The 21,869-nt window shown below is 54.6% G+C and overlaps 2 protein-coding genes across 2 annotated transcripts in view; both read right to left on the bottom strand.

The window, feature by feature from the left end:
* atp6ap1a (ATPase H+ transporting accessory protein 1a) overlaps positions 1-8,155 on the bottom strand; it is a 30,000-nt gene extending 21,845 nt beyond the window's left edge. Inside the window, exon 1 of the mRNA XM_072489029.1 lies at positions 8,148-8,155. Within this exon, the coding sequence (XP_072345130.1) occupies positions 8,148-8,155 (8 nt within the window). The remainder of the gene's footprint in view (positions 1-8,147) is intronic.
* A 19-nt stretch (positions 8,156-8,174) lies between these two features.
* Positions 8,175-21,869, bottom strand: part of tafazzin (tafazzin, phospholipid-lysophospholipid transacylase) — a 38,436-nt gene continuing 24,741 nt past the window's right edge. The window contains exons 5-8 of the mRNA XM_072489028.1: positions 20,067-20,147; positions 14,383-14,424; positions 10,745-10,807; positions 8,175-8,251 (exon numbers count right to left, since the gene is read on the bottom strand). Of these exons, the coding sequence (XP_072345129.1) occupies positions 8,175-8,251; positions 10,745-10,807; positions 14,383-14,424; positions 20,067-20,147 (263 nt within the window). The remainder of the gene's footprint in view (positions 8,252-10,744; positions 10,808-14,382; positions 14,425-20,066; positions 20,148-21,869) is intronic.

Genomic DNA, 21,869 nt, shown 5'->3' with positions numbered 1-21,869 from the left:
CACTTGGTGAAAAGTGTTGTCCTTCCTGATGGAACCTGCAGAATGTTTTATGTTACATGTCTGTTTGTTAAATATTTATGTTGTCTGTCCGTTTGTTAAATGTTGTTCGTCCTACAGGAGAATTTTCTCACCGCCCCACACCCATTCACCTGAACTTTTTAACTTTTCCCACTGACACCCACTGCGGCCACACGCCCATTCGGCCGATACCTCTGAGGACTTGCCTCGGAGGCCCACCAGACCAGACGCCCGATCGTAGCTACTCTTCTGATTTGATGGTAGAATCAGAACAGTAACCCCACCATGATGACTACATTTTTGTCCGTTCTTTGGTCGCTCAGGCAGTGGAGAAACGGCGTGAGATCCGCCCTGCCTGGGGACCCCCCCCCACCCCCCCCCCCCCCCCCCCCCCCGTTGGTCAAAAACGCTCGGGTAGGGAAGATACGGTATTGGTAGCCGTCCTACCCGGGGGACTCCACCCAAATCGTACTCGTCGCGGCCCACACGCACCTCTTTCGAACTTTACTTTCAAAAACCGTTTTATTTATTTATGCAACCTTTGGGTTGCTGCCACATGCTATTTACATTCTGGAACATTTGGATGGTAAACTTAGCACTGGTCCACCATTGGGAAGTGGGCCGTGTCCAAACATTTGTTTTGAAAAAAAAAAATGGGGGAGAGTCACATACTGTGACCAATTATAAGGGTTAATTGGCCCCAAGAAGGACAGACACACTAACACACCAGATATTAAACCTAAGTATTTACACACACTACGCTTGTCTTACAGAACTCCAGAAGCTCCAAGTCCGGAGAATGTGTGTTGAGAGTGTGTGTGGGGAGAGAGTGTGTGGGAGAGTGTGTGTGTGTGTGGGAGAGAGTGTGTGGGAGTGTGTGTGTGGGAGAGAGTGTGTGGGAGAGAGTGTGTGGAGAGAGTGTGGGAGAGAGTGTGTGGGAGAGAGTGTGTGGAGAGAGGTGTGGGAGAGTGTGTGTGTGAGAGAGTGTGTGGGAGAGAGTGTGTGGGAGAGAGTGTGTGGGAGAGAGTGTGTGGGAGAGAGTGTGTGGGAGAGAGTGTGTGGGAGAGAGTGTGTGGGAGAGAGTGTGTGGGAGAGAGTGTGTGGGAGAGAGTGTGTGGGAGAGTGTGTGTGTGAGAGAGTGTGTGGGAGAGAGTGTGTGGGAGTGTGTGTGTGGGAGAGAGTGTGTGGGAGAGAGTGTGTGGGAGAGAGTGTGTGGAGAGAGTGTGTGGGAGAGAGTGTGTGGGAGAGAGTGTGTGGGAGAGAGTGTGGGAGAGTGTGTGTGTGAGAGAGTGTGTGGGAGAGAGTGTGTGGGAGAGAGTGTGTGGGAGAGAGTGTGTGGGAGAGAGTGTGTGGGAGAGAGTGTGTGGTGAGAGATTGTGTGTGAGAGTGTGTGTGGGAGAGAGTGTGTGGGAGAGAGTGTGTGGGAGAGAGTGTGTGTGGGAGAGAGTGTGTGGGAGAGAGTGTGTGGGAGAGAGTGTGTGGGAGAGAGTGTGTGGGAGAGTGTGTGTGGGAGAGTGTGTGTGGGAGAGTGTGTGTGGGAGAGTGTTTGTGGGAGAGTGTTTGTGGGGAGAGTGTGTGTGGGAGAGTGTGTGTGGGAGAGTGTGTGTGGGAGAGAGTGTGTGTGGGAGAGAGTGTGTGGGAGAGAGTGTGTGGGAGAGAGTGTGTGGGAGAGAGTGTGTGGGAGAGAGTGTGTGGGAGAGAGTGTGTGGGAGAGAGTGTGTGGGAGAGTGTGTGGGAGAGAGTGTGTGGGAGAGAGGTGTGTGGGAGAGTGTGTGTGGGAGAGAGTGTGTGGGAGAGAGTGTGTGTGAGAGAGTGTGTGTGAGAGAGTGTGTGGGAGAGTGTGTGTGGGAGAGTGTGTGTGGGAGAGAGTGTGTGGGAGAGTGTGGTGTGTGTGTGGGAGAGAGTGTGTGGGAGAGGGGTGTGGGAGAGAGTGTGTGGGAGAGAGTGTGTGTGAGAGAGTGTGTGTGAGAGATTGTGTGTGAGAGTGTGTGTGTGAGAGAGTGTGTGGGAGAGAGTGTGTGGGAGAGAGTGTGTGGGAGAGAGTGTGTGGGAGAGAGTGTGTGGGAGAGTGTGTGTGGGAGAGTGTGTGTGGGAGAGTGTGTGTGGGAGAGTGTGTGTGGGAGAGTGTGTGTGGGGAGAGTGTGTGTGGGAGAGTGTGTGTGGGAGAGGTGTGTGGGAGAGTGTGTGTGGGAGTGTGTGTGTGGGAGAGTGTGTGGGAGAGAGTGTGTGGGAGAGAGTGTGTGGGAGAGAGTGTGTGGGAGAGAGTGTGTGGGAGAGAGTGTGTGGGAGAGAGTGTGTGGGGAGAGTGTGTGGGAGAGAGTGTGTGGGAGTGAGTGTGTGGGAGGAGTGTGTGGGAGGAGGGTGTGTGGGAGAGTGTGTGTGGGAGAGTGTGTGTGGGAGAGTGTGTGTGGGAGAGAGTGTGTGTGGGAGAGTGTGTGTGGGGAGAGTGTGTGTGGGAGAGAGTGTGTGTGGAGAGAGTGTGTGGGAGAGAGTGTGTGGGAGAGAGTGTGTGGGAGAGAGTGTGTGGGAGAGAGTGTGTGGGAGAGTGTGTGTGGGAGAGTGTGTGTGGGGAGAGTGTGTGGGGAGAGTGTGTGGGGGAGAGGTGTGTGGGAGAGAGTGTGTGGGGAGAGTGTGTGGGAGAGAGTGTGTGGAGAGAGTGTGTGGGAGAGTGTGTGTGGGTGAGTGTGTGTGGGGAGAGTGTGTGTGGGAGAGTGTGTGTGGGAGAGGAGTGTGTGGGAGAGAGTGTGTGGGAGAGAGTGTGTGGGAGAGGTGTGTGGGAGAGAGTGTGTGGGGAGAGAGTGTGTGGGAGAGTGTGTGGGAGAGAGTGTGTGGGAGAGAGTGTGTGGGAGAGAGTGTGTGTGGGAGAGTGTGTGGGGGAGAGTGTGTGGGAGAGGTGTGTGTGGGAGAGGTGTGTGGGTGGGGGGTGTGTGGGAGAGAGTGTGTGGGGAGAGTGTGTGTGGGGAGAGTGTGTGGGGAGAGGTGTGTGTGGGAGAGAGTGTGTGGGAGAGAGTGTGTGGGGAGAGAGTGTGTGGGAGAGGGTGTGTGGGAGAGAGTGTGTGGGAGAGAGTGTGTGGGAGAGAGTGTGTGGGGGGGGTGTGTGGGGGGGGTGTGTGTGGGGTGGGAGAGTGTGTGGGGAGAGAGTGTGTGGGAGAGTGTGTGTGGGAGAGTGTGTGTGGGGAGTGTGTGTGTGTGGAGTGTGTGTGTGGGAGAGTGTGTGTGGGAGGAGTGTGTGGGGGGGTGTGTGAGAGTGTGTGTGGGAGAGTGTGTGTGGGAGAGAGTGTGTGTGGGAGAGGTGTGTGGGGTGAGGTGTGTGGGAGAGGGTGTGTGGGGAGAGTGTGTGGGGGAGAGTGTGTGGGGGAGAGTGTGTGTGTGTGAGGAGTGTGTGGGAGTGTGTGTGTGGGGAGGGTGTGTGGGGGAGTGTGTGTGGGGGGGTGTGTGTGGGAGTGGTGTGGGGGAGAGTGTGTGGGGGGGGTGTGTGGGGAGGAGTGTGTGGGGGGAGTGTGTGGGGGGAGGTGTGTGTGTGGGAGAGAGTGTGTGGGGGAGAGTGTGTGTGGGGAGTGTGTGTGTGTGTGGGGTGGTGTGTGGGAGATGAGTGTGTGGGAGAGAGTGTGTGTGGGAGAGTGTGTGTGGGAGAGTGTGTGTGTGTGAGAGTGTGTGTGTGTGAGAGTGTGTGTGGAGAGAGTGTGTGTGGGAGAGAGTGTGTGGGAGAGAGTGTGTGGGAGAGAGTGTGTGTGGAGAGAGTGTGTGGGAGAGAGGGTGTGGAGAGAGTGTGTGGGAGAGAGTGTGTGGGAGAGAGTGTGTGGGGAGAGTGTGTGTGTGTGTGGGAGAGAGTGTGTGGGAGAGAGTGTGTGGGAGAAGTGTGTGGGAGAGAGTGTGTGTGGGAGAGTGTGTGTGTGTGAGAGTGTTGTGGGAGAGAGTGTGTGGGGAGAGAGTGTGTGGAGAGAGTGTGTGGGAGAGAGTGTGTGTGGGAGTGGTGTGTGTGTGAGAGTGTGTGTGGGAGAGTGTGTGTGAGAGATTGTGGGGGAGAGAGTGTGTGGGAGAGTGTGTGTGGGTGAGAGTGTGGGAGAGTGTGTGGGGAGTGTGTGTGGGAGGAGAGTGTGTGGGAGAGAGTGTGTGGGAGAGTGTGTGTGGGAGAGTGTGTGTGGGAGAGTGTGTGGGGGAGAGTGTGTGGGGGGGTGTGTGGAGGAGTGTGTGTGGGGAGTGTGTGTGGGGAGAGTGTGTGTGGGAGAGAGTGTGTGTGGGAGTGAGTGTGTGGGAGGAGAGTGTGTGGGAGAGTGTGTGTGGGAGAGAGTGTGTGGGAGAGAGTGTGTGGGAGAGTGTGTGGGAGAGAGTGTGTGGGAGAGTGTGGGAGAGAGTGTGTGGGAGAGTGTGTGGGAGAGTGTGTGTGGGAGAGAGTGTGTGTGTGAGAGGTGTGTGGGAGAGAGTGTGTGGGAGAGTTTGTGTGGGAGAGAGTGTGTGGGAGAGTGTGTGGGAGAGAGTGTGTGGGAGAGTGTGTGTGGGAGAGAGTGTGTGGGAGAGTGTGTGTGGGAGAGTGTGTGTGGGAGAGAGTGTGTGGGAGAGTGTGTGTGGGAGAGAGTGTGTGGGAGGGTGTGTGTGGGGAGAGTGTGTGGGAGAGTGTGTGTGGGAGAGTGTGTGTGGGAGAGTGTGTGGGGAGAGTGTGTGGGGAGAGTGTGTGGAGAGAGTGTGTTGGGAGAGTGTGTGTGGGAGAGTGTGTGGGAGAGTGTGTGTGGGAGAGTGTGTGGTGGGGAGAGTGTGTGGGGAGAGTGTGTGGGAGAGTGTGGGGGAGTGTGTGGGAGAGAGAGTGTGTGGGAGAGTGTGTGGGTGAGTGTGAGAGAGAGTGTGTGTGTGAGAGAGTGTGTGGGAGAGAGTGTGTGGGAGAGTTTGTGTGGGAGAGAGTGTGTGGGAGAGAGTGTGTGGGAGAGTGTGTGTGGGAGAGAGTGTGTGGAGAGTGTGTGTGGGAGAGAGTGTGTGGGGAGAGTGTGTGTGGGGAGAGTGTGTGTGGGAGAGAGTGTGTGGGAGAGAGTGTGTGGGAGAGTGTGTGTGGGAGAGTGTGTGTGGAGAGTGTGTGTGGGAGAGAGTGTGTGGAGAGAGTGTGTGGGAGAGAGTGTGTGGGAGAGAGTGTGTGTGAGAGAGTGTGTGGGAGAGTGTGTGTGGGAGAGAGTGTGTGTGAGAGATTGTGTGTGAGAGTGTGTGTGGGAGGAGTGTGTGTGGGAGAGATTGTGTGGGAGAGAGTGTGTGGGAGAGAGTGTGTGGGAGAGAGTGTGTGGGAGAGAGTGTGTGGGAGAGAGTGTGTGGGAGAGAGTGTGTGGGAGAGAGTGTGTGGGAGAGAGTTTGTGTGTGTCGGGAGAGAGTGTGTGGGAGAGTGTGTGTGGTGAGAGAGTGTGTGGGAGAGAGTGTGTGGGAGAGAGTGTGTGGGAGAGAGTGTGTGGGAGAGAGTGTGTGGGAGAGAGTGTGTGGGAGAGAGTGTGTGGGAGAGTGGTGTGTGGAGAGTGTGTGTGGGAGAATGTTGGGGAGTGTGTGTGGGAGAGTGTGTGTGGAGAGAGTGTGTGGGAGAGAGTGTGTGGGAGAGAGTGTGTGGGAGAGTGTGTGTGGGAGAGTGCTGTGTGGGAGAGTGTGTGTGGGAGAGTGTGTGTGGGAGAGAGTGTGTGTGGTGAGAGAGTGTGTGGGAGAGAGTGTGTGTGGGCGAGAGTGTGTGGGGAGAGGTGTGTGGGAGAGAGTGTGTGGGAGAGAGTGTGTGGGAGAGTGTGTGTGGGAGAGAGTGTGTGGATGAGTGTGTGTGGGAGTGTGTGTGTGGGTGTGTGTGTGTGGGAGTGTGTGTGTGGGAGAGTGTGTGTGGGAGGCTGTGTGTGGGAGAGAGTGTGTGGGAGAGTGTGTGTTGGGGTGTGTGGGAGAGTGTGTGTGGGAGAGTGTGTGGGAGAGAGTGTGTGGGAGAGAGTGTGGAGTGTGTGGGTGAGAGAGTGTGTGTGTGTGGGAGGAGAGTGTGGTGGGAGAGAGTGTGTGGGAGAGAGTGTGTGTGGGAGTGTGTGTGTGGGAGAGTGTGCGTGGGAGAGTGTGCGTGGGAGAGTGTGCGTGGGAGAGTTGTGCGTGAGTGTGTGTGAGTGAGTGAGAATGTTGTGAGTGTGGTGAGAGTGTGTATTAGATAGTGTGTGAGAGAGTGTGGGAGAGTGTGTGTGTGAGAGTGAGTGTGAGTGTGTGTGAGTGAGAGTGTTGTGAGTGCTGTGAGAGTGTGTATTAGATAGTGTGTGTGAGAGTGTGTGGGAGAGTGTGTGTGTGAGAGTGAGTGTGTGAGAGAGAGTGTGTGTGCATGTGAAAGTGTGCGTGTGAGAGTGTGCGTGTGAGAGTGTGCAGCGAGGGTCGTGCGCGAGGGTGTGCGCGAGGGTGTGCGGGAGGGTGTGCGCGAGGGTGTGCGCGAGGGTGTGCGTGAGTGTGTCTGAGAGTGTGTGTGTGAGAGTGTGTGGGTGAGAGTGTGTGTGTGAGAGTGTGTGTGTGAGAGTGTGTGTGTGAGAGTGTGTGTGAGGGAGTGTGTGTGTGTGAGAGAGTGTGTGAGAAAATGTGTGTGAGAGTGCTGTGTGTATATGAGAGTGCCGACTGTGAGTATGTGTGAGCGAGAGTGTGTGCGTGTGTGTGTGTGAGAGAGTGTGTGAGTGAGAGTGTGTGTGTGTGTGAGAGAGAGTGTGTGGGAGAGAGTGTGTGTGAGAATGTGTGTGTGAGAGTGTGTGTGTATGAGAGTGCGTGTGAGTATGTGTGAGCGAGAGTGTGTGCGTAGTGTGTGTGTGAGAGAGTGTGTGAGTGAGAGTGTGTGTGTGTGTGAGAGAGAGTGTGTGTGAGAGAGAGTGTGTGAGAGAGAGAGTGTGCGCTGTGCTGTGTGTGTGAGTGTGTTGTGTGTGTGAGTGTGTTAAACATAACCATGATGTGGAGATGCCGGCGTTGGACTGGGGTGAGCACAGTAAGAAGTCTTACAACACCAGGTTAAAGTCCAACATGTTTGTTTCAAACACTGGCTTTCGGAGCGCTGCTCCTTCCTCAGGTGAATGAAGAGGTCTGTTCCAGAAACATATATATAGACAAATTCTAAGATGCCAAACAATGCTTGGAATGCGAGCATTAGCAGGTGATTAAATCTTTACAGATCCAGAGATGGGATAACCCCAGGTTAAAGAGGTGTGAATTGTGTCAAGCCAGGACAGTTGGTAGGATTTCGCTGGCCAGATGGTGGGGGATGAATGTAACGCAACATGAATCCCAGGTCCCGGTTGAGGCCGCACTCATGTGTGCGGAACTTGGCTATATGTTTCTGCTCGCCGATTCTGTGTTGTCGCGCACCCTGAAGGCCGCCTTGGAGAACGCTTACCCGGAGATCAGAGGCTGAATGCCCTTGACTGCTGAAGTGTTCCCCGACTGGAAGGGAACATTCCTGCCTGGTGATTGTCGCGCGATGTCCGTTCATTCGTTGTCGCAGCGTCTGCATGGTCTCGCCAATGTACCACGCTTCGGGACATCCTTTCCTGCAGCGAATGAGGTAGACAACGTTGGCCGAGTCGCACGAGTATGTACCGCGTACCTGGTGGGTGGTGTTCTCACGTGTAATGGTGGTATCCATGTCGATGATGCAGGCGCTGCGACAACGAATGAACGGACATCGCTCGACAATCAGCAGGCAGGAATGTTCCCTTCCAGTCGGGGAACACTTCAGCAGTCAAGGGCATTAAGCCTCTGATCTCCGGGTAAGCGTTCTCCAAGGCGGCCTTCAGGACCCGCGACAACGCAGAATCGCCGAGCAGAAACTTATAGCCAAGTTCCGCACACATGAGTGCGGCCTCAACCGGGACCTGGGGTTCATGTCGCATTACATTCACCCCCCATCACCTGGCCTGCAAAATCCTACCAACTGTCCTGGTTTGACACAATTCACACCTCTTTAACCTGGGGTTACCCCATCTCTGGATCTGTAAAGATTTAATCACCTGCTAATGCTCGCATTCCAAGCATTGTTTGGCATCTTTGAATTTGTCTGTATATGTGTTTCTGGAACAGACCTCTTCATTCACCTGAGGAAGGAGCAGTGCTCCGAAAGCTAGTGTTTGAAACAAACCTGTTGGACTTTAACCTGGTTTTGTAAGACTTCTTACTGTAACATAACCAGGGAACTGCAAAGATCAAGCAGTGGAAGTATGACTCACCTTGCCAAGGCGGGGATAGTACGGAGGAGTATTGGGGAGCACGTCACTCATCCCTGAGAGAAGCCAAGAGGAGAGATGGGTTTTAGGATTAAATTAAACCTCACATCGGCCACCAGATGATGACCAATTCATCCACTACTGACCCTCCTACAGTGCGGCGCTCCCTCAGCACTGACCCTCTGACAGTGCGGCGCTCCCTCAGCACTGACCCTCCGACAGTGCGGCGCTCCCTCAGCACTGACCCTCCGACAGTGCGGCGCTCCCTCAGCACTGACCCTCTGACAGTGCGGCGCTCCCTCAGCACTGACCCTCCGACAGTGCGACACTCCCTCAGCACTGACCCTCTGACAGTGCAGCGCTCCCTCAGCACTGACCTTCCGACAGTGCGGCGCTCCCTCAGTACTGACCCTCCGACAGTGCGCCGCTCCCTCAGCACTGACCCTCCGACAGTGCGGCACTCCCTCAGCACTGACCCTCTGACAGTGCAACGCTCCCTCAGCACTGACCCTCCGACTGTGCGACGCTCCCTCAGCACTGACCCTCTGACAGTGCGGTGCTCCCTCAGCACTGACCCTCCGACAGTGCGGCGCTCCCTCAGCACTGACCCTCCAACAGTGCGTGCTCCCTCAGCACTGACCCTCCCAAAGTGCAGCGCTCCCTTAGTACTGACCATCTGACAGTGCAGTGCTCCCTCAGTACAGACCCTCTGACAGTGCAGCGCTCCCTCAGTACTGACCCTCCGACAGTGCAGCGCTTCCTCAGCACTGACCCTCTGACAGTGCGGCGCTCCCTCAGCACTGACCCTCTGACAGTGCAGCGCTCCCTCAGTACTGACACTCTGACAGTGCGGCGCTCCCTCAGCACTGACCCTCTCACAGTGCGGCGCTCCCTCAGCACTGACCCTCCGACAGTGCGGCGCTCCCTCAGCACTGACCCCCTGACAGTGCGACATGCCCTCAGCACTGACCCTCCGACAGTGCGGCGCTCCCTCAGCACTGACCCCCTGACAGTGCGATGCTCCCTCAGCACTGACTCTCCGACAGTGCGGCGCTCCCTTAGCACTGATCCTCCTACAGAGCGGCGCTCCCTCAGCGCTGACCATCCGACAGTGCGAGACTCCCTCAACGCTGACCCTCCGACAGCACAGCGCTTCCTCAACTGTGACCCTCCAGGACGGCATGTGGCGCAGTGGTTAGCACTAGGACTGCGGCTCTGAGGACCCAGGTTCGAATCCCGGCCCTGGGTCACTGTCTTTGTGGAGTTTGCACATTCTCCCCATGTCTACATGGGTTTCACCCCCACAACCCAAAAATGTGCAGGGTTATGTGGACTGGCCATGCGAAATTGCCCCATAATTGGAAAAAAAATAATTGGATACTCTCAATTTATATTTTAAAAAAGTGACCCTCTGACAGCGCGGCGCTCCCTCAACACCGACCGTCCGAAAGGGCGGCGCTCCCCCTCAGACAGTGCGGCGCTCATTCAGCGCCGACCCTCCGGCAGCCCAGCGCTCATTCAGCACTGACCGTCCAACAGCACGATGCTCCCTCAACAGTGACCTTCCGATAGCTTGGCGCTCCCTCAACACTTACCCTCCGACAGGGCGGCACTCCCTCAACACTTACCCTCCGACAGTGCGGCGCTCCCTCAGCACTGCCCCTCCGACAGTGCGGCGCTCCCTCAGCACTGACCCGTCGACAGTGCGGCGCTCCCTCAGCACTGACCCGTCGACAGTGCGGCGCTCCCTCAGCACTGACCCTCCGACAGTGCGGCGCTCCCTCAGCACTGACCCTCCGACAGTGCGGCGCTCCCTCAACACTTACCCTCCGACAGTGCGGCGCTCCCTCAGCACTGACCCTCCGACAGTGCGGCGCTCCCTCAGCACTGACCCGTCGACAGTGCGGCGCTCCCTCAGCACTGACCCTCCGACAGTGCGGCGCTCCCTCAGCACTGACCCGTCGACAGTGCGGCGCTCCCTCAACACTGACCCTCCGACAGTGCGGCACTCCCTCAGCACTGACCCTCCGACAGTGCGGCGCTCCCTCAGCACTGACCCTCCGACAGTGCGGCGCTCCCTCAGCACTGACCCGTCGACAGTGCGGCGCTCCCTCAGCACTGACCCGTCGACAGTGCGGCGCTCCCTCAGCACTGGCCCTCCGACAGCCTCAATGTGAATACTAACAGTGACCCTCCCACAGTGCGGCGCTCCCTCAGCATTGACCCTCCGACATCGCAGCGCTCCCTCAGCACCGACCCTTCCACAATGCAGCGCTCCCTCAGTGCTGACCCTCCCACAATGCAGCGCTCCCTCAGCGCTGACCCTCCGACAGCACGGCGCTTACTGTGAGACTCGTCCTATTATAAACGAGCTGAAGGCTGGCACCTCCCGGAGTCCCTTCCTCTCTCTCCCTGTCCCCCGTCTTAATGTCTTCAGCAAGTCTGCGGAATGTCAATGTGCGAAGGGGAGGCATCCGGGAATCCCAGAGAGCCAGTTGCCTCCCCTGCCTAGTCCCTCTGCGCCCCTCCCAATCCCAGGTCAGGCTTACCCACGTGCCACAATGGCAGGATTACCGGATTCAGGGAACATTCGGAGATGAGCCTCCCAATACCTACGGGAAGAAAAACACAGAACCATCCATGTGTCAGAACCTTTGCTTGTATTCATTCAGGGGGGTCTGGGGTCTCTGGACGAGGCCCAGCATTTGTTGCCCATTTCTAATTGCCCCTTTAAACTGAGTGTCTCGTCAGGGCCATTGCTGAGGGGCAGTTAAGAGTCCAGTATGTTGCTGTGTGGGGGTCTGGAGTCACATGTAGGCCAGACCGGGGTAAGGCAGGCAGATTTCCTTCCCTGAGGGGCCATTAGTGAACCGGACGTTTTTTTTTTACAACAATCGACAATGTTCTCACTGGTCATCAAAGAACAAAGAAAAGTACAGTACGAAGTCTTACAGCACCAGGTTAAAGTCCAACAGGTTTGTTTCGATGTCACTAGCTTTCGGAGCGCTGCTCCTTCCTCAGGTGAATCTGAGGAAGGAGCAGCGCTCCGAAAGCTAGTGACATCGAAACAAACCTGTTGGACTGTAACCTGGTGCTGTAAGACTTCGTACTGTGCTCACCCCAGTCCCACGCCGGCATCTCCACATCAAAGAAAAGTACAGCACAGGAACAGGAGTCAGGCCTCCATTTTAGTCCTTTTGAAGAAGAATAGGGACCCGGTGAAATGTGGGCCATATTGACCAATCTTGTCGTTGAATGTGAACGCAATAATTTTGGCGAAGGTGTTAGCACTCAGGTTGGAGGGGTGTCTCCTGCAGGTCATTGGGAAAGGGTCAGATGGGATTTATGAAGCGTAGGGATTGTCTTCCAGCGTGTGGTGCCTGTTGAATGTGGTGTTGTCTCAGGCAGGGGGGAACGAGCAGTGATTGTGGGTGCTGGATGCAGAAAAGGCCTTTGATCGGGTGGAGTGGCGGTGCTGGAGCGGTTCGGGATAGGGCTGAAGTTTGTGTCGTGGGTTAAGCTGTTGTACCAGGAGCCAAAGGCTAGTGTCGCGACAAATGGTGTGAGCTGGGGCTACTTCTGGCTACAAAGGGGAATGAGGCGGGGGGCCCCATGTCTCCTCTCCTATTCGCATTTGTGATTAAGCCCTTGGTCTTCGCCTTGAGGAGCTTGGATAAGTGGAGTGGGAAAATGAGTGGGGGGTTAGGGTCTCTCTGTATGCTGACATATAGGGTTAGGGTTCGCCTTCTCTGTGAGTATAGGGTCGCTCTGTAGGCCGACAACCTGTCACGGATCCGGACCCGGCGATGGGAGACACAACGGGGATGCAAAGGCGGCTCACGTATAAACTGAATTTGGGACCAAAGTTAATGTTTTCCTGTCGCCCTCCCGGTGAAGGGAACTAATTTGGGGGCTGCTGCCATTCAGGCTGCGAACGAACCTGTATTTCAGATACTTAGGGCAGGTGGTGAGGGATTAGGCGCAGCTTCGGAAGGTGAAGGCAGACTTACAGAGAGGGGCTGGTCTCCCACTGCGGTGAAGGTGAATATCTTGCCACGGAACCTGTTCCTGTCTCAATGCCTGCCGGTGTTTGTACCAAAGGCGTTCTCTGTAGGGGTGGGAAGCGTCATTTATATGGGCTGGGAAGGTGGCGTTCCGAAGACTGGCCCTGCAGAGGGATCGGCAGTCATGTTGGGCCGCCGAACGTGCTTTACTGCTATTGGGAGGCGAACGCGGAGAAGGTTTTGAGTTGGTGGGGGGATCAGTTTGGGTCAAGATGGAGGGCAGGTCGTGTGAGGGGACGGGACTGTGGGCGCTGGGGACGGCCCCACTCCCGCTCTCCCCGAGTAAGTTTTCAGGGACCTGCGCGCTGGTGGCTACGCTAAATATATGAAAATGAAATGAAAATTGCTTATTGTCACAAGTAGGCTTCATGAAGTTACTGTGAAAAGCCCCTAGTCGCCACATTCCGGCGCCTGTTCGGGGAGGCTGTAACGGGAATTGAACCGTGCTGCTGGCCTACCCTTGGTCTTCTTTCAAAGCATGCGATTTAGCCCAGTGTGCTAAACAGCCCCTGCTCCCACCTGCAGTTGGAGGCCCCTGGAGGCAACTCCTGGAGGCAACTACAGCAGCACTTTAAAGCAGGGAGAGGGTCGAGGATGATGCCGATCAGGGACAACCATATGTTGGAGCCGGCTAGCCTGGATGCAGATTTAGGGGATGGGAGGATAAGGAGGTGGCAGTAATGAGGGATTTATTCCTGGAGGGGCGGTTTGCGAGTCTGGGGGGGGGGGGCGGTGGGTTAAAGGAGCTGTACGGGCTCGCGCAGTCGGAGGCGTTGAGGTACTTGCAAGTCCGGAATTTTGCAAGGAAGGTTTATTTCCGGTTGGGCCGCCCGTGTCGTTGGCGGAGATGGAGGAGGGTAAAGCTTCAGGCTGCTGGCGGAGGAAGGGGCCTTGTTGGAGGGGATTAAGGTGAAATGGGAGGAGGAGCTAAGGGGTGAAGTGGAGGAGGGGGGTGTGGGGTGAGGCCTTACGGAGGGTGAATGCCACATCTGCGTGTGCGAGGCTCGGGCTCATACAACTGAAGGTGGTGCGTCGGGCACACTTAGCGAGGGCTGGTGGAAGATAAATGCGAGTGAATCGGGTGCATGTGTTCTGGGCATGTCATAAGTTATCAAACCTTTGGGGCTCTTTCTTCAGCACCATGTCGGCGATGATAGGCAGGGAGCGGGAACCGGGTCCCCCAGATGTCCGTGTTCCGGGTGTCAGGGCTGCCCGAGTCGCAGGCAGGAGCAGGGGCAGATGTGTTACCCGTCGCCTCACTGACTGTTGGGAGGTGGGCTCAGCTGGAGTGGAGGTCAGCTTCTCCACCCAGTGGGCCCGGTGTGGCTGGGGGGCCTCCTGGAATTGTTATATTTGGAGAAAGTTAAATACATACTGAAGAGGTCGATTGAGAGGTTCTATATAAGGTGGGGACCGTTTGTTATGTATTTTGAAAGAACAGGCACCGAGGGGTTTTTCACAGTAACTTCATTGCAGTGTTAATGTGACCCTACTTGTGACAATAAAGATTATTAATTTAAAAATTAAAGAGCTGCTCACTGTCAGCTGTTGGGGGGGAGGGGTTTAGAGGACTGTTCTTGGTTTTGTGTTATGTTTTGTATATCAATTTTTAAATGTTCAATAAAAATATTTACAAAAATAAAAAATGTCACCATCCGCCATGAGTGGGATTTGAACCCGGGCCCCCAGAGCATTACCCTGGGTCACTGGAATGATAGTCCTGGTAGCCTACCTTCCCATGTCCAGGGAACATGTTCGCTCTTAATTGTCTAACAGGCTCAAGAGGGGCTGAATGGGTCTCCTCCTGTTCCTGTGTAACAGGCTCGAAAGGGGCTGAATGGACCTCTTCATGTTCCAGTGTAACAGGCACGAGAGGGGCTGAATGGGCCTCCTCCTGTTTCTGTGTAGCAGGCTCAAGAGAGGCTGAATGGGCCTCCTCCTGTTCCTATGTAACAGACTCGAGGGGCTGAATGGGCCTGTTCCTGTGTAACACGCTCGAGAGGGGCTGAATGGGCCACCTCCTGTTCCTGTGTAACAGGCTCGAGAGGGGCTGAATGGGCCTCCTGTGATCCTCTGCACCTCTGTGGACGCAGCAAGCCCCGTGATTTGAAGGCACCACTTACCCCACTTCAGCCTCACAGACTCCTGGGTCATGTTCACCTTACCTGGAAAAGACAGAGATAAGAGGAGGTCTGAAAGCAACACAAGGCCCGAGCCACCATCACAGCTCCACCCACCCCAGGCAAACAGAACAAAGGCCGCTTTACGAGAGAACAATTCTTCCCATGTTGGGGAACCTTGGGCGTCATTCTCCAACCCCCTGCCAGGTCGGAGAATGGCCGTTGGCCGCCGTGAATCCCGCCCCCGCCGAAGTCTCCGGTACCGGAGATTAGGTGGGGGCGGGAATCGGGCCGCGCCGGTTGGCGGGACGCCCCGCTGGATTCTCCGGCCCGGATGGGCCGAAGTCCCGCCCAGAAATTGCCTGTCCCGCCGACGTAAATCAAACCTGGTATTTACCGGCGGGACCAGGCGGCGTGTGTGGGCTCCGGGGTCCTGGGGGGGGGCGCGGGGCGATCTGGCCCCGGGGGGTGCCCCCACGGTGGCCTGGCACGCGATCGGGGCCCACCGATCCGTGGGCGGGCCTGTGCCGTGGGGGCACTCTATCCCTTCCGCCTCCGCCACGGCCTCCACCATGGCGGAGGCGGAAGAGACTCTCCCCACTGCGCATGCGTGGGAAACTGTCGGCGGCCGCTGACGCTCCCGCGCTGCATTTCCGCGCCAGCTAGCGGAGCACCAAACGCCATTTCCGCCAGCTGGCGGGGCGGAAATCCCTCCGGCGCCGGCCTAGCCCCTCAATGTTGGGGCTCGGCCCCCAAAGATGCGGAGCATTCCGCACCTTTGGGCCGGCGCGATGCCCGTCTGATTGGCGCCGTTTTTGGCGACAGTCGGCGGACATCGCGCCGTTGGGGGAGAAATTCGCCCAATGTTCCTGACCGTAGAGGGGTTTGATCTGTCCGTCTCCACCCCCGACACCCCCACAACAACTCAACCCCACCCGCCCCCCCATCTAATCTCGTAACTTAACTGCATCTTAGGAGCGAGACGGTCTGCACAACATCGCCTCCGTCACTCCCTGTGGGAGCGAGTTCTCCATTCTCACTCCCCATTCTTTTCACACTCTCTGTGTAACGATCTTTCTGTGGAACTTGCAATCCTTTAACTCTTCCACGGGGATGTAGGGCCTCGCTGGCCGGGCCCAGATTTATTGCCCATCCCTAATTGCCCCTCGAGAAGGTGGTGGGCGAGCCGCCATCTTGAACCGCTGCAGTCCCCGTGTGGTGTAGGTACACCCACAGTGCTGTTAGGGAGGGAGTTCCAGGATTCTGACCCAGTGAAGGAACAGCCGATGGTGTGTGTGTGTGTGGGGGTGGGGTTGGGGGCTCGGGGGGGGAACTTGTCGTCTGCAACCCTTGTCCTTCATGGCCCCTTGAGAGAGCCGCCATCTTGAATTCACAACTGGCGAGGGCTCATTTCGCTCTGGGATCTGGAGTCACAGATAGACGAGAGTGGGGAAGGACGCTAGGTTTCCTCCCAAAAAGGAGATTGTGGCGCTGTGGGCAGCGTCCCTACCTCGGAGGGAGAAGCCCATGTCTGAATCCCATCCCAGGACCTGATGACCCAGCAAGGTGCGTTCGGAAAGGGGTACGAGGTTGAGTATCAACCTGCGAACCCTGTCCTAGCCTGGGGTGGGTCTGGGAGCTGTATCTTGGCCCTACCCTTGGTGTCGATCGCAGAACGGTGGGTCACAGCAGCCTTAGAACTGGGACCCCGAGTCCAAGTTACTGGTCATGGCAACCTGGAAAATAGGAGGCCATTCGGCCCTTCCAATCTGCTCCGCCATTCAACACAATCATGGCTGATCCTCTACCTCTTGAAAAGACCCCTTGACACCTTCTAGAAATCTACCCATTTCCTTCTTAAATATATCCAGCGACTTCACAGCCTCTTGCAGCAGAGAACTGCACAGGTTCACTGCCCTCGGGGTGAAAATGTTTCTCCTCATCTCAGTCCTAAATGGCCCACCCCACACCGAAACTGTGACCCCCTTGTTCTGGACCCCCTTGTCTCTCACCTAGGCCCTGTACAGGTGCGGCCTCAGCTAGGCCCTGTACAGGTGCAGCCTCACCTAGGCCCTGTACAGATGCGGCCTCACCTAGGCCCAGTACAGGTGCGGCCTCACCTAGGCCCTGTACAGGTGCAGCCTCACCTAGGCCCAGTACAGGTGCGGCCTCACCTAGGCCCTTCACAAGTGCAGCCTCACCTAGGCCCAGTACAGGTGCGGCCTCACCAAGGCCCTGTACAGGTGCGGCCTCACCAAGGCCCTGTACAGGTGCGGCCTCACCAAGGCCCTGTACAGGTGCGGCCTCACCAAGGCCCTGTACAGGTGCGGCCTCACCAAGGCCATGTACAGGTGCGACCTCACCAAGGCCCTGTACAGGTGCGGCCTCACCAAGGCCCTGTACAGGTGCGGCCTCACCAAGGCCCTGTACAGGTGCAAGACATCCTTGCTCATATACCCGACTTCCTCATTGCTTGCTGTACCTGCCTGTTTGTTTTCAGTGACTGGTGTACAAGGATACCCAGGTCCCTTTTGTACATCAACATTTCCCGATCTATCACCATTTCGATATTACTCCGCCATTCTGTTTCTCTGTCCGAAGTGGATAACTCCACATTGATCCACATTAAACTGCATCTGCCATGTATTTGCCCACTCACTCAACTTGACTAAATCACCTCGAAATGTCTTAACATCTTCCTCACCACCCACATCACGACCAAGTTTTGTGTCATCAACAAACTTTCAAATGTTAGTTTTGAGTCCCTCAGCCAAGCCATTGATGTACATTGTGAATAGCTGGGCCCAAGCACGGATCCCTGCGGGACCTCACTTGTCACCCCCCGCCACTCAGAAAAATACCCACTTATTCCTACTCTCCCCGTTCCTGGTCTGCAAACCGATTCTCAATCCGTGCCAATATATTGCCCCCAATCCCATGCGTTTCAATTTGGCACACGAACAACCTCTTGTGTGGGACTTCATCAAAAGCTTTCTCAAAATCCAAATGCACCACATCCACTGGTTCTCCCTTATCTATTCTACATCCTCGAAAAAAAAACTCCAGTAGGTTTGTCAAACAGGATTTCCCTTTCATAAATCCATGCGGACTTTGTCTAATTCTATTGATATTTTCGAAATATCCCAAATGTTAGGGACCCACATTTGTCTTCACTAAGCTTTTTCTTTTTATATACTTATGAAAGCTTTTCCAGTCCTCTTTTGTGTTACTTGCAGGTATCCTTGAAAATAGACACTGGGATTTCCCCCACCGCTTAGGTTCAGTGAACCAGTCTGTAAATCCATTTTCTCCCTTCCTCCTTTTTCTTTAAATCACGGGGGTTGCACTCGCCACTTTGCAATCTGCTGGACGGTTCCAGAATCTACACAATTTTGGAAGATGCCAACCAACGCATCCACTATTTCCATGGCCACCACCTTTGGTACCCTAGGATGTAGTCTGCACCGAGCCACTTAAGCCCTCACGTCCACCCTATCCCCGTAACCCAATAACCCCGCCTAACCTTTTTGGTCCCTAAGGGGCAATTTATCATAGCCAATCCACCTAATCCGCACATCTTTAGACTGTGGGAAGAAACCGGAGCACCGGCAGAAACCCACGCAGACACAGGGAGAACGTGCAGACTCCGCACAGACAGTGATCCAGCGGGGAATTGAACCTGGGACCCTGGCGCTGTGAAGCCACAGTGCTATCCACTTGTGCAACCGTGCTGACCCAAATGTAAGGGACCCACATTTGTCTTCACTAAGCTTTTTCTTTTTATATACTTATGAAAGCTTTTCCAGTCCTCTTTTGTGTTACTTTCAGGTTTAACTGTCATACTCTATTTCTCCTCTTAATCGATCTCTTGGCCCTTCTTTGCTAAATTACAAACTTCTCCCAATCCTCGGGCTTACTATTTTGTTCAGCAACTTTATAGGACTCCTCTATGGATCAAATACTACCCTTAATAGGGGCTGTTTAGCACAGGGCTAAATCGCTGGCTTTGAAAGCAGACCAAGGCAGGCCAGCAGCACGGTTCAATTCCCGTAACAGCCTCCCCGAACAGGGGCCCGGAATGTGGCGATTAGGGGCTTTTCACAGTAACTTCATTTCAAGCCTACTTGTGACAATGAGCGATTTTCATTTCATTTCATTTATTTTGCAAGCCATGGTGGGCCATTTATTTGTTGGATCTTCGCACAGGGCAGGAATGTATGACTGTTGCAAAGCACACATTCCTTCCTTCGATATTAGCCATTGCCTACCCACTGTTATGCTTTCAATGACGTCCCCAATCTATCTTAGCCAACTCATACCGTCACAATTTCCTTTGTTTAGATTTAGGACCCTAGTTTCAGATCAGATTTCTTCACGTTCCATCCTGATAGAGAATTCTATCTTGTTATGGTCACTCTTTCCATGATGATGGGGAATTCTATCTTGTTATGGTCACTCTTTCCATCCTGATGGATAATTCTATCTTGTTATGGTCACTCTTTCCATGATGATGGGGAATTCTATCTTGTTATGGTCACTCGTTCCATGATGATGGGGAATTCTATCTTGTTATGGTCACTCTTTCCATCCTGATAGAGAATTCTATCTTGTTATGGTCACTCTTTCCATGATGATGGGGAATTCTATCTTGCCATGGTCACTCTTTCCATCCTGATGGATAATTCTATCTTGTTATGGTTACTATTTCCTAAAGGACCCCGCACAACAAGATTATTAATTAACCCCTTCTCACTGCATAACACAAAATCAAGGATAGTCTGTCCCCTCGTTGGATCCTCAACATACTGATCCAGGAAAAAAACATCTCCATTAAAAAAAAGATGTGGCCGTTGCTGCGGGCCTGCATTCACAGCCCATCCCAAATTGGCCTTGAACCACGTGCATTTCAAGGGGCATTTTAAGAGGCAGCTGCATTGCTGTGGGAGTCTGCTGAGTCACATGTAGTCCACAGATGGGTAAGGGTGGCAGATTTTCATTCCCTAAAGGGGGCGTTAGTGAACCAGAAATGGCCTCATGGTCATTTGTTTTTTGAATTTAGAGAATCCAATTCATTTTTTCCAATTAAGGGGCAATTTAGCGCGGCCAGTCCACCTACCCTGCACATCTTTGGGTTGTGGGGGGCGAAACCCACGCAAACACGGGGAGAATGTGCAAACTCCACACGGACAGTGGCCCAGAGCCGGGACCGAACCTGGGACCTCGGCGCCGTGAGGCAGCAGGGCTAACCACTTGTGCCACCGTGCTGCCCTCTGGCTTCGTGGTCATTGACGGTTTCTTTGATTCCAGATTTTTTTTCTTTCCTTTTATTGATTCAAATTTCACCATGGTACCAGGGTGGGATTTGAACCCTGGTCCCGGGAGCGCTACCCTCCGGGTTGCTGACATTGCCACTAGGCCGCCACGTCACTGGCACTCCCAGGAAATCGCCACAGCATGGCGGCCAATTGGATTTGTCCAAACCATACGTAGTTTGAAGTCGCCCATGATTACTGTACTTGGTACTGTGCTTGAGAGGGCTCGAAGGGCTGAATGGCCTCCTGCTTCGATGTTCTGTGTATGTTTCTTTCGTGAATCTCGGTTCTCGTGTTTAATGCCGCCACCTCCCCCCCCCTCCACCCCTCCTCCTCCTCCTCCCGCCTTGATCAATGCCATAACCGATCACCTACCTTCTGGAAAAAAATGGACCCAGTCTCCGTGGTTGAGTTTTTCCAGAAGGAAATCCATCCCTTTCTGGTACACTCCATCACCTAGGAAAGGGAGGATTAGCACAGGGAATACAGGAGCCTCGGAGGGCGGCAGGAACACACCGTTTAATTCATAACTCTTTATATCTCTACTGATGTTAATCCAGCTCACTCACAGTCACTCAGTAACCCCTCTCCCCCAGCACCCTGTGTTACTGACTGTATCTGTGTTGATGTTAATCCAGCTCCCTCACACAGTCACTCAGTAACCCCTCTCCCCCAGCACCCTGTGTTACTGACTGTATCTGTGTTGATGTTAATCCAGCTCCCTCACACTGTCACTCAGTAACCCCTCTCTCCCAGCACCCTGTGTTACTGACTGTATCTCTACTGATGTTAATCCAGCTCACTCACACTGTCACTCAGTAACCCCTCTCCCCCAGCACCCTGTGTTACTGACTGTATCTCTACTGATGTTAATCCAGCTCCCTCACACTGTCACTCAGTAACCCCTCTCCCCCAGCACCCTGTGTTACTGACTGTATCTCTACTGATGTTAATCCAGCTCCCTCACACTGTCACTCAGTAACCCCTCTCCCCCAGCACCCTGTGTTACTGACTGTATCTCTACTGATGTTAATCCAGCTCCCTCACACTGTCACTCAGTAACCCCTCTCCCCCATCACCCCGTGTTCCTGACTGTATCTCTACTGATGTTAATCAAGCTCACTCACAGTCACTCAGTAACCCCTCTCCCCCAGCACCCTGTGTTACTGACTGTATCTCTACTGATGTTAATCCAGCTCCCTCACACTGTCACTCAGTAACCCCTCTCCCCCAGCACCCTGTGTTACTGACTGTATCTGTACTGATGTTAATCCAGCTCCCTCACACTGTCACTCAGTAACCCCTCTCCCCCAGCACCCTGTGTTACTGACTGTATCTCTACTGATGTTAATCCAGCTCACTCACAGTCACTCAGTAACCCCTCTCCCCCAGCACCCTGTGTTACTGACTGTATCTCTACTGATGTTAATCCAGCTCCCTCACTGTCACTCAGTAACCCCTCTCCCCCAGCACCCTGTGTTACTGACTGTATCTGTGTTGATGTTAATCCAGCTCCCTCACACTGTCACTCAGTAACCCCTCTCCCCCAGCACCCTGTGTTACTGACTGTATCTCTACTGATGTTAATCCAGCTCCCTCACACTGTCACTCAGTAACCCCTCTCCCCCAGCACCCTGTGTTACTGACTGTATCTGTGTTGATGTTAATCCAGCTCCCTCACACTGTCACTCAGTAATCTCTCCCCCAGCACCCTGTGTTACTGACTGTATCTGTGTTGATGTTAATCCAGCTCCCTCACAGTCACTCAGTAACCCCTCCCCCCCCAACACCCTGTGTTACTGACTGTATCTCTACAGATGTTAATCCAGCTCACTCACACTGTCACTCAGTAACCCCTCTCCCCCAGCACCCTGTGTTACTGACTGTATCTCTACTGATGTTAATCCAGCTACCTCATCCTGTCACTCAGTAACCCCTCTCCCCCAGCACCCTGTATTACTGACTGTATCTCTACCGGTGTTAATCCAGCTCCCTCTCACTGTCACTCAGTAATCCCCCCCCAGCACCCTGTATTACTGACTGTATCTCTACCGGTGTTAATCCAGCTCCCTCACACTGTCACTCAGTAACCCCTCTCCCCCAGCACCCTGTGTTACTGACTGTATCTCTACTGATGTTAATCCAGCTCCCTCACACTGCCACTCAGTAACCCCTCTC

Source organism: Scyliorhinus torazame, chromosome 22 (assembly GCF_047496885.1).
Source record: "Scyliorhinus torazame isolate Kashiwa2021f chromosome 22, sScyTor2.1, whole genome shotgun sequence".
NCBI lineage: Eukaryota > Metazoa > Chordata > Chondrichthyes > Carcharhiniformes > Scyliorhinidae > Scyliorhinus > Scyliorhinus torazame.
This window is presented reverse-complemented; position numbering and strand designations above follow the sequence as displayed.